The sequence below is a fragment of the Thunnus albacares genome, chromosome 12, assembly GCF_914725855.1.
Source record: "Thunnus albacares chromosome 12, fThuAlb1.1, whole genome shotgun sequence".
NCBI lineage: Eukaryota > Metazoa > Chordata > Actinopteri > Scombriformes > Scombridae > Thunnus > Thunnus albacares.
This window is the reverse complement of record NC_058117.1, coordinates 33020971-33040376: the sequence shown is the minus strand read 5'-3', so window position 1 is coordinate 33040376 and position 19406 is coordinate 33020971. Positions and strand designations below refer to the sequence as shown.

The 19406-nt window shown below is 38.5% G+C and overlaps 2 gene segments (V, D, J or C); both read left to right on the top strand.

The window, feature by feature from the left end:
* Positions 1-4233: 4233 nt before the first annotated feature.
* LOC122994090 lies at positions 4234-8899 on the top strand. The segment is given in 2 exon segments: positions 4234-4252; positions 8407-8899. Coding segments are annotated over 2 exon segments (351 nt in total).
* Positions 8900-15761: 6862 nt separating this feature from the next.
* LOC122993856 lies at positions 15762-16422 on the top strand (the record flags this gene model as incomplete). The annotated part of the segment is given in 2 exon segments: positions 15762-15804; positions 16094-16422. Coding segments are annotated over 2 exon segments (372 nt in total), but the record flags the coding sequence as incomplete, so codon positions are not given.
* Between the last annotated feature and the right edge of the window lie 2984 nt (positions 16423-19406).

Genomic DNA, 19406 nt, shown 5'->3' with positions numbered 1-19406 from the left:
ACCTTTCTTCCCCATTCTGATGCTTGATTTGAACTTCAGCAGATCATCTTGACCATGTCTACAAGCCTAAATGCACTGAGTTGCTGACACGTGATTGGCTGACTAAACATTTGTGTTAACCAGCAGTTGAACAGGTTTACCTAATAAAGTGGCCGGTGAATGTATATAGAGACAGATGTAGAGGTCTTGTCTTGGTGCTTATAACATTGGCATGAGAGGAGGAATAGGTGGAGGGAGGGGCGACTCACAGAAGAAGAGAACAGAAGAAGACTCCCGTTGTCAGAGGCAGTCGATACCTGAACCACTAAACACAGATACTGTCTGTCAGATGTTGTCACTGCATTGTTGTGATATTTTGTTGGTTTTTGTGACCGTACTAAAAGGGAGGTGAAACAATACAGGAATAATAAATGTCTTTAACAATGTGAGAAACTTGTGGAGCAGATAATCTGATTTTAACTTTGTGTTTAACATCAAGTTATCTCTTCCTTTAGGTGTCAGCTGTGAAGAACTCACTCCACTAGAGGGAGTCACACACTGTTAAACTTCAGTGGTTTGTTACCAAACAGTCGAGATTCTTTTCACTGGTGAGAAAAATGAAAGAACAATGAAGGCAGAAAGATAGAAGAATGTAGACTGTCCTGATAGCTATGAAGTATGGTTCACATCAATGAGAGAGTATCACACAGTAACTCTTCTGACAACAACACTAACAGCTGAGAGGCTCCCACCAAGGGTCCACTTTCTCCTCACTGCTGTTTTATCCTAAAGGACTCAATCAATATACAACACAGTCATTAACTCCATGTGGTGAAATTGTCAGCTGTCAATCAGTGTAATTCTATTAGCTATGAGCTAATCAGTATAATGTGATATGAAAAGCACATTGAACACATTATTAGTCAGAGCTGTGAGAGCAGGGAGGAGGAGATTAAGGGAGGAGCAAAACTGTCACTGAAGTACAGAAAGACACAAACTTTCACTGTGGTGTTTCATACTAAACAACACAGACAGTTTCTTCTTATCTTCAAGATGGTGTCAATGGAATTAAGTCTGCTTTCAACTTTGTTTCTCGTCACACTAACAGGTAGGTGACACACTTAATATTTACTTCTATTGATGTTTGATTGAAAACTGAACATGAAGTTGTATGTATTCATGTTATGAGTCTTTGACAACATGTTATAACAGAGTTATCTCTTCCTTTAGGTGTCAGCTGTGAAGAACTCACTCCAGTCAACAATGAAGAGAACAGTTTAGAAGGCAGCACTGTTACTCTGTCCTACAACTACTCCAAACAAGCTGCTGACAATGATCATTTCTTATGGTATCGACAATATCCAGGAAAACCACCAGAGTTCCTCATTTTCCATTTCGGTTCAGGAGATGCAATATCAGATCCAGTACCTAGACTGTCTTTTAAAGTGAGTGCAGATAAAACCCAAATGGATCTGCAGATCTCCTCTGCTGCAGTGTCTGACTCTGCTGTGTACTACTGTGCTCTGCGGCCCACAGTGACAGGAAACACCAAAACTCTGTACAAAAACCTTTGGAGCAAAGACAACAGAATACTCCACAACATCCACTAGAGGGAGTCACACACTGTTAAACTTCAGTGGTTTCTTATCAAACAGTCTAGATTCTTTTCCCTCATGAGACACAGTTGTGATGAAGAGTTTTACAAATGAATGTCATTTGACATATGAGTCTCCTCCTACTGACTGCAGAGGTGGCTGCATGGCAGAGAGCTGTTTGATTCCAGCTGTGAACATCAGACCAAACACAACTCACAAAACCACTCAACACTTATTCAAACTCAACATTCACTTACAGCATTTCACTTGTGTAACCATGGAAACACTGGCTGTCATTTCACTGTTTTCAGCTCTTGTAGGTACGTATGTTTTTGTCATTGTGTGATATTTTCCAAATGATGGATATTTGACTCTGGAACAGAACTTTAATACAACATGTTTCCTTCACTAGGTAACACCTTGGAAGATGATTTCTATAGAAATCAGTCAAATGAACAGTTGATCAGTTTGTGTCCACAGAGTAACACTGTACAGTTGACATTTTCCACTGTCTTCTCCTCTCAGCCTCATGAACAATGTTAGTCTAATGGCTTCATTTTCTCTACTTTTTCCAGGACTAATAGCTGGAGACACAATCTCTCCTGAACAAGATGAAGTCAGTAGAAGAGAAGGAGAATCTGTCACACTCACATGTACCTATCAGATAAGTTATAGCTATCCTTACCTTTACTGGTACAGACATAATTCTGACCTTCAGGCACCTCAGTTTATACTCTGGAAAGGAGCAGGATCAGTGAGTGATGAACAATATATTCCTGATAAACGATATAAATCCCAAACATCAGCTTCAACAACTGAGCTGACCATACAGAGTCTAACCCTGGCAGACACAGCTCTCTACTACTGTGCTGTAGACACACAGTGATAGAAAGTGTAGAAGAGGTTGTACAAAAACCTGAACACAGATATCTGACTACTCTTCAAAGAGGAGGGAAGTGGTATTCAAACCACAGCTTCATATCAGATGGATTCTGCTAATTCCTGTTTTATCAGAGTCACTGTGGTTACAGCTGCTAATGAAACACTGTGGGAGGATTCACATGAGCAGCAAATCCACATCAATGACAAACCAGCTGGATGATGCTTCAAACACAAGACACCATCAAACATAAAGTCACATAAAACTGTGTGTTGAACAAAAACCTGAAGTTACTCGTCGGGTTAAAAAGTGAATGTAATGAAAATATGAGAATGTTTGTTTCATACTGTCAGTTTTTATCATGAGCTGTTTCCATTAGACATTCGACAAGGGTGTCTGCTGCCTCCACTGTTTGAACTACAAGTGTGAAAAAGATATGGTCACTGACTACTGAGCATGTGCAGGAATGCTATTCTGTTAACAGAGCTTCGCTAGCTTGTTGTGCTACATATCACTATCTATTAACATGGTACTACATTATGAATTTCTTGAAGAATTTCAGTACAAGTTACAGTACATTTCTCAAACAGGTTGTAGCCACTGTAGGTCTTTGGTTATTGGCCATGATTAATGCTTCTTAACTGTTTAAAGTTAACTAGTGTCCAGTGTCTGCTTAACAAACCTGATCTGGATCCAACTGTATGCAATCATTTCAGGTCTAGCTCAAAATGACCTTTTATGTCAAAAAATATTTTGAGTTGTTGGATCTTAGCTCAGATTTCGATACAGTGGATCACGGAGTCCTCAGTGACAGGCTACAACGGTGGGTTGGCCCATCTGTTTCTGATTTAAGCTGGTTTATATCATATTTATCAAATAAACAATTATTTGTGATGGTTGCTAATGATATGTCTGATGCTGCTGTCTTGAGTTATGGAGTGCCTCAAGGGTCTGTTATTGGTCCTATCTTATTTTCTATTCATATACTACTGTTGTAACATATCTTTTCACTTTTATGCAGACGACAAACAGCTATACATTTCCCTCAGATGTGGCAATTTCAGCAAACTGTCTGATTTAAAGGATTGCCTGGACTCTATGAGAAGCTGGATGTTTAAAAACTTCTTTAACTTTCTTATTCAGTGATGATACAACAGAGGTTTTGAGGCACTATTTAACTACATAACTAAATATTTACTTCAAGATTCAAGATTTAGTTTATTGACATTTTCTTGTGTATTTGCATACACAAAAACAAAATGCTGTTCCTCCCAGCTCACAGCAGTGCAACAACAACAGAGAGGATAAAGATATACTGTGTATGCAAAAATTCTATTTAAAAAAATGATAAAAACACATAAATCCCAAGAGAAAAAAACAAAAAACGAACGAGCAGTTAGCAGCACAGTGTATTAAAGTGCATTTAGAGAGAAAAGTACATGTCTCAATTGGATGTAGACAGCTCTTGCATGTCAACGACTGACCAGCACTGATGGGGGAGTTATATAATCCATTATGCTGTCCAGAGAACATTTGGCAACATGATTGTTGTTGCATGACCGGTATGTATAGGTTAGCAGTTAGCCTAGCTTGCACTCATCTGCGCTTGCTTTGGGTCCACTGGGTGCAGCAGACCAAACGCCATCAGCTGATTTAACTCCCAGCCAGTATTTCTCGAAGCAAAAGTCTTTGTTACAAATGTCCAAAAAAACTGATATAGACATATTATAGACATATTTCCCCTACACTCCACAGGATGTCACAGATGTAGACGTAGACATGGACAACGATACTGCAAGTCGGAACTACGAGAGGCCACTGCAAACGTTGGTTGTGCCACCATCACACCAGTTCATGGAGAGAGAGAATACCACCAACAAGGACCCCTTAATTTCTCTTCTTGTCTCTTTCTCTTCTTCACAAAATAACTCTTCTGTTAGCTTCCTCAGTGCAGTTTCTCCTTTGGAATGTAGGTAACAGTAGCAGGTAGCAGTTGACAGCTAGCTAGCTGTTTTGATTTAAAAAATATATCTAAAGATGATATTTCCTCTTCTGTTAATTAATTTTGTTACCTCTTCTGTAGAGTATCTTCTGAAGAGTATTTGAAGGTTATTTTGCAAAATGTCCCACTTTGTAGGTCCAAGTTTGAGATGTATTCAGGAGCCCATCTCTGATGCAGCCACTCTCTGAGCTGTGAGAGCAGGGAGGAGGAGATTAAGGGAGGAGCAAAACTGTCACTGAAGTACAGAAAGACACAAACTTTCACTGTGGTGTTTCATACTAAACAACACAGACAGTTTCTTCTTATCTTCAAGATGGTGTCAATGCAATTAAGTCTGTTTTCAACTTTGTTTCTGATCACACTAACAGGTAGGTGACACATTTCATATTTACTTCTATTGATGTTTGATTGAAAACTGAGCATGAAGTTGTATGTATTCATGTTATGAGTCTTTGACAACATGTTATAACAGAGTTATCTCTTCCTTTAGGTGTCAGCTGTCAAGAACTCACTCCAGTCAACAATGAAGAGAACAGTTTAGAAGGCAGCACTGTTACTCTGTCCTACAAATACTCCAAACAAGCTGATGGCAATGATCATTTCTTCTGGTATCGACAATATCCAGGAAAACCACCAGAGTTCCTCATGTACATCTCAGGTGGTGGTTTCACAAGACCAGCAGATTCTCTGAAGTCAGAAACAAGATTCTTCAGTGAACTGTTTGAAGACAAGCGTGGAGTCAAACTGCAGATCTCCTCTGCTGCAGTGTCTGACTCTGCTGTGTACTACTGTGCTGTGAGGCCCACAGTGACAGGAAACACCAAAACTCTGTACAAAAACCTTTGGAGCAAAGACAACAGAATACTCCACAACATCCACTAGAGGGAGTCACACACTGTTAAACTTCAGTGGTTTCTTATCAAACAGTCTAGATTCTTTTCCCTCATGAGACACAGTTGTGATGAAGAGTTTTACAAATGAATGTCATTTGACATATGAGTCTCCTCCTACTGACTGCAGAGGTGGCTGCATGGCAGAGAGCTGTTTGATTCCAGCTGTGAACATCAGACCAAACACAACTCACAAAACCACTCAACACTTATTCAAACTCAACATTCACTTACAGCATTTCACTTGTGTAACCATGGAAACACTGGCTGTCATTTTACTGTTTTCAGCTCTTGTAGGTACGTATGTTTTTGTCATTGTGTGATATTTTCCAAATGATGGATATTTGACTCTGGAACAGAACTTTAATACAACATGTTTCCTTCACTAGGTAACACCTTGGAAGATGATTTCTATAGAAATCAGTCAAATGAACAGTTGATCAGTTTGTGTCCACAGAGTAACACTGTACAGTTGACATTTTCCACTGTCTTCTCCTCTCAGCCACATGAACAATGTTAGTCTAATGGCTTCATTTTCTCTACTTTTTCCAGGACTAATAGCTGGAGACACAATCTCTCCTGTAAAAGATGAAGTCAGTGGAAGAGAAGGAGAATCTGTCACACTCACATGTACCTATCAGACAAGTTATACTGTTTGGCTTTACTGGTACAAACATCATTCTGACCTTCAGGCACCTCAGTTTATACTCTGGAAAGGAGCAGGATCAGTGAGCTGTACAAAAACCTGAACACAGATATCTGACTACTCTTCAAAGAGGAGGGAAGTGGTATTCAAACCACAGCTTCATATCAGATGGATTCTGCTATTTCCTGTTTTATCAGAGTCACTGTGGTTACAGCTGCTAATGAAACACTGTGGGAGGATTCACATGAGCAGCAAATCCACATCAATGACAAACCAGCTGGATGATGCTTCAAACACAAGACACCATCAAACATAAAGTGACATAAAACTGTGTGTTGAACAAAAACCTGAAGATACTCGTCGGGTTAAAAAGTGAATGTAATGAAAATATAAGAATGTTTGTTTCATACTGTCAGTTTTTATCATGAGCTGTTTCCATTAGACATTCAACAAGGGTGTCTGCTGCCTCCACTGTTTGAACTACGAGTGTGAATGAGATATGGTCACTGACTTCATGTTGTCTTCAGGTATTTACATTTGTTGACATAAGAACTGTCAGTTGTCAGTGTTTTACTATTATCTACCTGATAAAAGTTGTAAGTTATGTAAACCAGGACAGAAAAGACACAAACTTTCACTGTTTCCAGGTTTTCAAGCCTCTCATGAGCTGTTCTGGATAAGAACGTCAGCAGAAAAGACTGTTACAAGGATGTTTAATATAGAAAAACAGGGAATTCATCTTCATCTTTACCCAAAGTTGTGGGATATTAAATATGTAGATGAAGTATTTCTTACCTTTCTGTCCACTGTTTTATCCTTCGGGAGTGTAGCAGCTGTGAAATATAGGTGATCCCTCTGGAAACTAAAAATAAACTAAACAAGACACATAAATAAATGACCAAAAAACCTCTTCCATGGACGACCTGAACAAGTTCTGCTGTAAAATTATCATTTGACTTTAAAGTCTAGACCTGCTCCATGTGAAAGTGCTCTGAGATGACTTTTGTTGTGATTTGGCGCTATATAAATAAAATTGAATTGCATTGAAAAAAAAAACTCAAATGTGAACAGCTTGAAATGAAGAAAAGATAAAAGAAGAATACTTTAACTTTAAAATGTTAACCAAAATGTGTATTTAAATGTTCCTTTTAGTAATGAACTATTATGATGTTGAATTAAAATTAATGTCAACAATGTAGATCAATCAACTTATCAGAGTATTGATTAGGATGTGTCAGTGCTTATTTTTATGTGGTTTGGGCTTTTCTTCAGTATGTATTTTGTTATATTTCAATTTATCGCTAAAAGAATGAAACTCAATTTCATTTAAAATTACTATACTGTATAAATAAAATGACACATTTATTACATTTGTGGCACTTTGTTGTTGTTGTTTTTAAATGATCTTATAAATGTTACAAACAGACTAATTGTGTTGAGTTTGTTTGTGTCAAAGTCAGAGAGCCGTGTCTCTCCACACTGAGAGGTTTTTGTACGACGGCTCCATGAGTTTGTATCACTGTGGTACACGTTCGGTGGAGGAACCAGACTGGATGTTGACTGTAGGTACATTTTCTTTCTCCATGAACTTGATCAATCTCATTATATATATTTTAATGAATAAATGTAACATGTTCAGTATTTAACAATTTATATTTGAACGTTGTTGAAGTTATGAAGACGTCTTTTTCTTCCCTCCTTAAATCCATTCAAAGAGACTAAAAACTTTTATACAAAAAGGTTTTGACAGTTTGTAAATTCTCATTATTTAATTGGTTAAATTAAATAATGTCTGAGAAACATTCTGTAAAGTTTTAAACAACCAATTTATACATTTTACATGAAGAAATCTTCCAACCTGCTTAATGAGTAATTACAGTTTCTGTAAATGTTGTATTGGTTTTACTCAGTCTTACTTTCACACTAATGAATGATTAATTTCAGAATTGACAGTAAATATAATCCCACTGTAGGAGATGAATCATATTCTGGATTATTAGAATTAAACTGGATTTAAAAACACAATTAAAGTTGTTTAAAATGCTCATTTTTATATTTCCAGTAATGAAACCTTGTTATTCAGTAGAGATACCTGCTTACATGAGGACAGCAAACATGTGTATCTTGTGCAAACGTTAAGCTTCAGTGAAATCATTTTGATATAGTGAAACTAAAGTTTTACACTCTTGCTGACAGGCGATTTCTGAAATGATGAAGATGTAAACAATTAGTTTAGTTGTTGAAAATGATACATTGGAGTAAGACAGAGCACTTTCAACTTTTTATATTTAGTTCTGAAACCTGTCTGTTGTCATGGTTCAGCAGTGATGCCTCTCTGTTGCCATGGTTACTGAGCTCAAAGAGGGAAGTGAAACACTGTAGAGCAGAAATGTGATCAATCTCTCTCCCTGCAGTGGGTCGAGTCACCCCCACCCTGATGGTGCTGCCGCCCTCCAGCGAGGAGCTGCAGCAGGGGAAGGCCACGCTCATATGTCTGGCCAACAAGGGCTTCCGCTCAGACTGGAGTCTGGCCTGGAAGGTGGACGGCAGCAGCAGCAGCAGCAGCGGGGAGGAGAGCAGGAGCCCTGGGGTGCTGCAGAAGGACGGCCGCTACAGCTGGAGCAGCACCCTGAGGCTCCCTGCAGACCAGTGGAGGAAAGTGGGCTCTGTGACCTGTGAGGCCACCCAGGGCTCCCAGACTCCAGTCTCAGAGACACTGAGGAGAGACCAGTGTTCCCAGTCCTGACCTGACTCATTGGGACTCTGCTACTGGTTTTACTCTGCTACTGCTTTCAGTCTGCACTTTGTCTGTTTCTTTCTCTCGTTGCATGTTTCAACATTTAAGTGTTCTGGTTTGCTGTAATGTTGAATGTTTCAAAGTTTTAAAACAATAAAGTTTCATCAAAATGCAACTGTCAAGGTGTATTTTACAATAAGAGTGACATGTCGTTTGACCTTTTTTCTATTCCATATATAGAATCCATTAGGAGCATTAACTCAGTTAATATACACATCCACGATAGAAACAAGTCCGTCTTTTTCCCAGATCACCTTTTAATTCCATTGTGTACCATGGAATATGTTCTTCATGTAGCAGTATCATCTCTATTGATGCAAAGGTAATCCACCAATCTAGGGTATCTGTCACCACTAAATATCTAGTTAAAAACATGGATCTTCTTGAAGAGGGACATGTTTTTTTCATTTTCAACATTAGATAGAGAAATCAGGGTATCATCAGCATCATGTGATATAAAATGTCTCTGATCTGAGATTTAAACCAAGTCATAAGTAAGTTCCACTTCAGCGACAGACTGAGAGAAGAAGATAGCACAGTCTCTCTCTCTGTCAGCAGTCTTCACATTATCTTTTTTATTTCTTGCAGTAATATTGATGTGCTTTATATGTTAAAACTATGCAGATCTATACATCAAATCAGTTGTGTCCATATTATTAAAAATATAACTGCTGTTATACTGTATGTTACTATAACTACTGAAAACAGATATATTTCATCCACGCACACAGAATTTGGTTAAAGGTTAAGGTCACAAGGATTTCAGGTGATGATTTTACAAAGAAATAATGCTCCAGGCCTTGCCCGCCACTGGATTCTACTGTATTAGTTTGTTGAGATTACGTGTTGCGATTATTATTCTCCACAATGAATCACAATATGAACTACAAACACACTAAAAATGTTAAAAGTTACAAATATTACTATGCAGTTTAAGAGAGCATGAATCAGTTTGAGATAATAAAGCTTCTGACTTTTTTAAAAGTAGAACAAAGATGAAAAGAGAAGCTTTTACTTCTTTTAAATTTTACTCCCAAATGTATTAATTTATTGATTGTGTTCGGTTACTAACACTGTAATGTTTTGACAACTTGCATTATAAAAATTCCACAAAGAGTAACTTTAAATGTACATTGATGTAAAACATGAACAATATCATCATGCTGAAAGTTTAATGAGTTTTTAGTGTTGGTGTTCTACCATAAACTGTAATTTAATCAAACCTCTAGTGATTAAATCTCTGTGCAGCTTGAGTCAGACCAGTTCCTCTCCAGCTAAGGGAGGTTTTTGTATGATATTGTATCACTGTGTGAACAGAAAACTGTCACACTGCTGAATGTAGTAAAATCCTGAATTTCCTGTAATAAACTCCTGACAGTATTAAACTCCTGTATCTTCAGTCTGAACTCTACTGATGGTCAAAGTGTAGTCAGTCTCATATCCACTTCTACTAAAATGGTCTGAAACTCCAGACCGATGATTTGTAGCCTGATAAATCAGGAGTTTGGGTCATTCTCCATCTTTTTGAAGGTACCGGTTGAGGTAGGCACCAACACTTGAACTGGTTTTACATGTGAAATTTGTGAAACAAAAGCAGTGAACACTCCTGGTATTTAATTTCATATTATTTTCATTTAATTTAGCTTTAAAATTAAAGGAGGAAATTATTACTTCTAATTTTAAATGGTTTCTGAGTGTGTTTACTATTTCAGAGGTTAAAAGCTATATAGCCTTCATACTCTATACCACCTTATATTAGAGTGTAGTATTGTACTGTGTTAAAGGGTTAGTACACTCAATTGTTTGTTACACTGTGGTCTTACAATAAGGTATATTCAAGAGGTATAGGATTTCCAAAGTGACCCAAGCAAAAAACATTCAATTAATCACAGATAATATAACAAAGGAAATTAGGATAAAGAACTCAGGGCCCCATCTACATAATATAGAGGGTAGACGGGCTACACTCATATTAGAGTAGGTATAATAACAGGGAAATAGTCCTCCTTATTGGCCGCACAAGAAAGATCAATTAGAATTATGATTGTTATTAATATTAATTATGATTTTGCAAGAGTATAAGGTCTTTTAAGGTTAAGTGACTGACATGCAAGCACAAGACAACAGAAACAAGTTCACTTTAGTTACATTCACATTTATTACTAATAATAGTACTAAACACTACAACATTTTACAGACAAGACACAAGAGGGAAAGAGAAACTGGTACACAAGGCTATGGCTAGTGAATGATTGAAATGCATGATGCAGAGTTATCTATTGTGTAGTTGGTATGAGAGACCTGATAAACAGATGAGATGACTGTTACCTGAGAAGCAGTGAGTCAAATCAATGGTACCACAACTGAGTTCTGAATTGCCAATTGAAATGAGAAATCATGAAAGCACCAGGGTTTAAGCAAGTTGGTGAAGGTTTTGTATGAATACTTGCTTGCTCTCTGGGGTGGCTTCTTACGGAGAATCGAGTCTGATGTGCTGGGGTGAGGAGCTGGAGTCTGGATCTTGTAATGATGAGTAAATCGGCCAGTCCGAACTTGAAGGGTTCCCATTGGAAGAGAGCTCCTGGTTTATGCTCTCATGCTCTCCTTGGCTTGACCCTCAACTCATGATTCTATATTCCAATGGTGGGGGTCTTTTATCCAGATGGTACCATCAGTTCACACTGGGGTGTGAATTGGTCTCTCCATCTTGCTGGCTCTTGTAGCTTGAAGGATCAAAGATGGTTTGGGTCAGTGGTCTGGTTTGGTGACCATGCAGGAGATGGGGGTTCATTATCTGATCCTTTCTGTTTGCAGGAGGTGGTTTAGATGATCTGGTCAGTGAGGAGTTTGGGACTCTCACTTATATATTATTGGCCAGCATTCCTGGGGGGTTGAAGACTGAGTTGGTCTGTTGCTTGAGGATTGTGCTGTCAGCCTTCAAAACATGCAGGGACTTTACCCTACATCTTTAAGACTATGTTGACGTCTCCACATGTCCTGTTTGGTCTGATTAGCAGTCTGACAACCAAAGAAATCCAGTGTATGATCATGTATGACACAGAAAAGCTTCAGATCCTCACATTTAAGAAGCTGCAACCATCAAATATTTGGTACTTCTGTTGAAAAAATGGCTGAAATTATTATTTGATTATCAAAATACATGCTGATTAATTTCCTGTTGATTGACTGGTTGATTGATGGCTGCAGATCTATTCCAAACACTGAGGGAGTGTTTGCTGTATCGTATAACACTGAGGCCTCTAGTTTCATGGTGGGAAACTGTTTTAACAGAATCTCCCCTTTGTGCTGGTCCAGCACTGCTTTTTCCACACAGTCCTCCTGAACAACAGAACATCTCCTGCTGCTTCCATGACACAGAAATATAACAAACATAATCAGTAACAAGTTGTAGTTCAGGCAAGCTGTTCTTTTTCATGCACACAGAAAGACATTTTCTGACATTATAAATAGTTGGAGCGAGTGTTTGGCCTGAGATAACTGTCAGGAGCTCCAAGTAAATATGATGAGTTTGTCAGGAGGCTGATGGATCTCAGTGTTCAACTCAAACTTAACAGAACTGAAAGCCGTGTTAAACTGTGATGAAGTTCATGATGTCATTGATGGTTGAACAACCTATAGAGGTGATTTCCTGGTCCCGCCCACTGAGGTTCAACTCAACCAATGAGATTCTTTCTGTCTGCAGAGCAGAAATGTTTGAGGAAGTAAAATCCCAATCAGCTTGATGCTGAGGAGAAGGGCTGTGCAGCAGAGAGGCTGTTTAGTTTCTTCATTCTACTGCAGTGGAAGAACATTGATCATCTGCTGTCTGTTTGGTTTCAACAACTCCAAAGACATGTTGCTTTACCTCTTTATACTTTTATCTCACTTTATAGGTGAGTGTTAGAACAGAGATGAAAGTCTCATTTTACCTGATGTATTAACCAGATATCTGTTTTTCATAGCTGGATGATTTTGTGGAAGTAAATTCACAAACAAAGCTGCTGATTGTTCTCCTTTAATCAATCATCTTTATGGATTCATCTCTTCCTCTGCATGTTCTGTTCTTCCCCAGAGTGTAAAGGACAAGACAGCGTGACCCAGCCAACAGGAGATGTCATTGCTGCTGAAGGAGACACAGTTACACTTGCTTGTACATTTGAGACCAGTTACACAGGTTCTACTTTGTTCTGGTACAAACCCCAAATTCATCCTGAGCCGAGTTAAACTGGATGAAGGGAACACACCAGATGAGTTTAAGGAAAGATTTTCATCCACGTTGGATTCAACCTCAAAATCAGTTCCTCTGCAGATCTCCTCTGCTGCAGTGTCTGACTCTGCTGTGTACTACTGTGCTCTGCAGCCCACAGTGACAGAAAACACCAAAACTCTGTACAAAAACCTTTGGAGCAAAGACAACAGAATACTCCACAACATCCACTAGAGGGAGTCACACACTGTTAAACTTCAGTGGTTTGAATCTTCACATATTTGACTCAGCCCTACAAAAGACTCATCTGTATCCAACATGTGTGAAACCTGGATTATGATGGTGACTGCAGCATCAGTGTCATTTCCACAGTTGAATCAAAGAAGTGTAACAGAAGGGATGAATGGGTCCGACTCTTTCTCTCTTGATAAGGATTCCTGTCTCTCAGCTCAGAGTATCTGCTGATGCAGAGTACTGATCCCATAGCAGTGCTCTCTTTTTCCCACATTCAAATCTGTGCACCCCACTGCTTGAAACTCATTGGAACAACTTCAACATGAGGTCTCATGAGGTCATGGATTGCTGATGTGACTGAATGAATATAACTGGTAGTGAAAACACTGAAGTATTATAATGACATGGAAGAAGAGACTGTATTACATGTAGATTGGTCTCATCATGGCAGATACTTGATCTGATGAATCACCTGAGTATTACTGCAGATACTGATGTAGTGTGTCAGTGTTTGTCTGTTCAAGGCTCCATTCTGGGGCCTTTTCTGTTCAACATCTACATGCTGCCACTAGCTCAGGTTATGGAAAACAACTAAATATGTTACTAGTTATGCAGATGATACACAAATTTACATAACCATATCACCAGGGGACTATGGTCCAAATCAAGCACTGAGTAAGTGCACTGAACAAATCACTGATTGGATGTGCCAGAATTTTCTTCAATTAAACAAAGATAAAACTGAAGTAATTGTTTTTGGAGCAAAGGAAGAACGGTTAAAAGTCAGCACTCAGCTTCAGTCGATAATGTTAAAAACTACAAACCAAGCCAGAAATCTTGGTGTAGTCATGGACTCAGACCTGAATTTCAACAGCTACATTAAGACAATTACAAAGTCAGACTACTATCACCTGAAGAATATATCAAGAATTAAAGGAATTATGTCTCAGCAGGATTTGGAAAAACTTGTCCATGTATTTATCTTCAGTAGACTCGACTACTGTAATGCTGTCTTCACAGGTCTCCCTAAAAAACAATCAGACAGCTGCAGCTGATTCAGACGCTGCTGCTCGAGTCCTCACTAAGACCAAGAAAGTGGATCAAATCACTCCACTTCTTGGATCTTTACACTGGCTTCCTGTCTGTCAAACAACTGATGTCAAAATACTGCTGTATGTTTCTAAAGCACTGAATGGTTTAGGGCCAAAATACATTTCTGATCTGCTGCTTCATTATGAACCATCCAGACCTCTCAGGTCGTCTGGATCAGGTCTGCTTTCTGTCCCCAGAGTCAAAACTAAACATGGAGAAGCAGCGTTCAGTTTTTATGCTCCACATATCTGAACAAACTCCCAGAAAACTGTAGATCTGCTGCAACTCTCAGTTCTTTTAAATCACAGCTGAAGACTTTTCTGTTTGAGTTTTATTAAACCAAATTTAAGGGTCAATATTTTACACTGCACTGTAACTTTTATTCTCCTGTTTTATCTGTCTTATTCTTTTTTAGCTTCTTTTTATTTCCAAATTTAACACTTTTTATTGTATTTAAATGTCTTTTCACTTGTGTTGCCTTTATATTCTGTCTTGATGCCTTTTATGCTCTATGTAAAACACTTTGAATTGCCTTGTTGTTGAAATGCGCTACACAAATAAACTTGCCTTTCCTAACAGAGAGAACTATAAATACAGAACTACAAAGAGACGGAGACATTCAGGGAGGAGCTAAACTGTTACTGAACTATAGAAGAGAGACGAACTTCCATATTCAGCAGAGTTCAATACACAAACCACAAACATTACCTTCATTCAACATGCTGGCATTGCAATACTCCGTATTTTCTTCACTATTTCTGGCCATTTTTAGGGGTATGTTGGATTCTGTACTTTATAAAAGTTTAATATTAATAGTATCTGAATGTGATTAATTCATTGAGATTTTGACAACATGTTATAACAGAGTTATCTCTTCCTTTAGGTGTCAGCTGTCAAGAACTCACTCCAGTCAACAATGAAGAGAACAGTTTAGAAGGCAGCACTGTTACTCTGTCCTACAACTACTCCAAACAAGCTGATGGCACTGATAATTTCTTCTGGTATCGACAATATCCAGGAAAAACACCAGAATTCATCATCTATCATTTAGGAACTGGAAAGATATTAAATGCTCCAATCTCTGGACTGCAGATTTCAGTGGAGGGAAAACAAATCCATCTGCAGATCTCCTCTGCTGCAGTGACAGACTCTGCTCTGTACTACTGTGCTGTGAGGCCCACAGTGACAGCAAACCCACAGTCTCTGTACAAAAACACAAGCTGACACACTGACAAGCTGCTGGAAGCCTTTTTTCCACACTGTTGTACTGAACTTTTTACCTCCACTAGAGGGCCACATTATCAAGTAGGCGGTGCACTACTTCTGCACTGTGTTCAACCATTCTGTCAATAATAACTGCTGCTGTGAAGAGAACAATTCTCAGACTGAATGTTGAACATCAGGTAGTTTCTCCTGTTGATTTAAACCTTGTTGTAGAGATGGAACATTGGCTGTGGATTATTCTTGCTGCTCTTTTCTTTGGTAAGACAGAAAGCAGAATGTGTTTCCTTTCTCAACAGTTTTTAACACAGAACTGAGCTATAAGTGCTTTTAATGTCCATCATAAAGGAAACAGATAATTTCTGCTGCCATTTATAACTTTTTTTAAAAAAAGATGTAGTTCAGTCTGACAGACAGCAGTCAGTAGAAACAGACTATTCTAGATGTCTCAGTGTCTGCTAGGTAACTCTTTAAAGCTGCTGATTGTTCTCCTTTAATCAATCATCTTTATTGATTCATCTCTTCCTCTGCATGTTCTGTTCTTCCCCAGAGTGTAAAGGACAAGACAGCGTGACCCAGCCAACAGGAGATGTCATTGCTGCTGAAGGAGACACAGTTACACTTGCTTGTACATTTCAGACCAGAGACCCAAGTCCCACTTTGTTGTGGTACAAACAAGAAGTAAATGATTTTCCAAAGTATATGCTGCGGCGTTACAAGTCTGGTGGAGGAGATAATGCTGCAGAGTTCCAGAAAAACAGATTTGATGCTACAGTTAACGGGACATCAGTTCCTCTGAAGATCCAGAAGCTGCAGCTGTCTGACTCTGCTGTGTACTACTGTGCTCTGCAGCCCACAGTGACAGGAAACACCAAAACTCTGTACAAAAACCTTTGGAGCAAAGACAACAGAATACTCCACAACATCCACTAGAGGGAGTCACACACTGTTAAACTTCAGTGGTTTCTTATCAAACAGTCTAGATTCTTTTCCCTCATGAGACACAGTTGTGATGAAGAGTTTTACAAATGAATGTCATTTGACATATGAGTCTCCTCCTACTGACTGCAGAGGTGGCTGCATGGCAGAGAGCTGTTTGATTCCAGCTGTGAACATCAGACCAAACACAACTCACAAAACCACTCAACACTTATTCAAACTCAACATTCACTTACAGCACATTTCACTTGTGTAACCATGGAAACACTGGCTGTCATTTCACTGTTTTCAGTTCTTGTAGGTACGTATGTTTTTGTCATTGTGTGATATTTTCCAAATGATGGATATTTGACTCTGGAACAGAACTTTAATACAACATGTTTCCTTCACTAGGTAACACCTTGGAAGATGATTTCTATAGAAATCAGTCAAATAAACAGTTGATCAGTTTGTGTCCACAGAGTAACACTGTACAGTTGACATTTTCCACTGTCTTCTCCTCTCAGCCTCATGAACAATGTTAGTCTAATGGCTTCATTTTCTCTACTTTTTCCAGGACTAATAGCTGGAGACACAATCTCTCCTGTACGAGATGAAGTCAGTGGAAGAGAAGAAGAATCTGTCACACTCACATGTACCTATCAGACAAGTGAAGCTTGGAGTTACCTTTACTGGTACAAACATCATTCTGACCTTCAGGCACCTCAGTTTATACTCTGGAAACGAGAAGGGAGCACAGCTGAATATATTCCAGATGAACGATATAAATCCAAAACATCAGCTACAACAACTGAGCTGACCATACAGAGTCTAACCCTGGCAGACACAGCTCTCTACTACTGTGCTCTAGACACACAGTGATAGAAAGTGTAGAAGAGGCTGTACAAAAACCTGAACACAGATATCTGACTACTCTTCAAAGAGGAGGGAAGTGGTATTCAAACCACAGCTTCATATCAGATGGATTCTGCTAATTCCTGTTTTATCAGAGTCACTGTGGTTACAGCTGCTAATGAAACACTGTGGGAGGATTCACATGAGCAGCAAATCCACATCAATGACAAACCAGCTGGATGATGCTTCAAACACAAGACACCATCAAACATAAAGTGACATAAAACTGTGTGTTGAACAAAAACCTGAAGTTACTCGTCGGGTTAAAAAGTGAATGTAATGAAAATATGAGAATGTTTGTTTCATACTGTCAGTTTTTATCATGAGCTGTTTCCATTAGACAGGCTGTGATACTTTTACTCACAGAATCAACTCTGTGAGGGAAATATTCAATGTGAGGATACAGATAAAATCTAAAAATAAAAACAATTTACCCTGGTTTAATGAAAATATGTGGAAACTAATGAAATCTAGAGATGCTGCACTAAGGACGGCAATTAAAACTAGAAGAGACACCGACATGCTGATTTATAAAGGTTTAAGGAACAAAGTTATCCAAGAGCTAAGAGAAGCTAAATCTCGTTTTTATCTCAATATTTTGAATGAGGCAAAAGGCAACAGTAAATGATCTGGAAAAACATTGATGATCTCACAAGGAGGGACACAAAATTTTAAACTCAAAGTACAGGGAAAGTTAATTGAAGATCATCTTCAAGGAAACTGGATATTGTTCCTATAGATGCTACAGGTCAGGTTTTCGAGCTGGTAGAAACTAATGAGTTACAGGTAAACAAAATCATCAGCTCCTTATAAAGCTTTAAATATAGAGATGCTTTCCAATTTGACACCACGTTTGTCAAATCACACAAAGGTATTTTAACTCCCCCTATTGATAATTTAATTAACTTGTCTTTTAAACACAGCTCCTTTCCTGATGACTGGAAACGTGCCGTTGTCACGCCTGTTTTTAAATCTGGAGACCGCCTTGAAACCAGTAACTACAGACCAGTAAGTATACTGCCAGTACTCTCAAAGGTTGCTGAGAAAGTTGTCATTAAACAACTGACAACATTTCTTAATACAAACAATTTTGGTCTACATTGTTTGCAATTTGGCTTTGGAGCAAATCATTCCACTGAAACTGCTACCTTGCACCTAATAGAGCAAATTAAATCAAGACTTGACAAAGGAGGAGTAGTTGGTGCTGTATTTTTAGATCTGCGTAAAGCATTCGACACAGTCAATCATGATGTTTTAATATCGAAACTCTCTAAATTTAACTTCTAATCTAGAGCACTGGCATGGATGTCTTCATATTTATCTAATAGGAGACAATGTGTTAAAGTTGGTGACACACTGTCCAGTAACATGAAGTGCACAATGGGTGTTCCACAAGGGTCAGTGTTAGGTCCCCTATTATTTAGTCTATATATTAATGATCTCCCTCAACAGTGTCATGATGCAGAACTACAAATGTATGCAGATGACACCGTTGTGTACACACATGCAAAAACAGCTGAGTTAGCTGCTGCTAAGCTAACAACTGCATTGGAAAGGATCAGACATTGGCTTGATCAATCATGTCTGAGTCTAAATGTAAACAAGACAAAGGGTATGTTTTTCTCTAAGACTATGGTACAACCTCCTAACACTGATATTCTCATCAAAGGTGAAAAAATTGACATAGTTACTGATTTAAAATATCTTGGTGTGACACTGGATCCAAATTTGAACTTTGAGAAACATGTTAAAAACGGTTTAAACCATAAAGTACAACTTAGCAAATTTTAGACATATTAGAAACTGTCTCTCTTTGGACGCTGCAGATATTTATGCAGCTATGATTCTTTCCCAGATGTCTTATTGATCACATGTTGGGGGCAGGCTGGAGAAACAGCCATAAAACCTCTTGAGTCCTTTTACAAACAAACTCTAAAAACTCTGGACAAAAAGCCAATGCATTTCCATCACTGTAGGGTTCTGGAGAAATACAATTTACTGAGCCTTGAGAAGTTTAAATTATTCTCAAA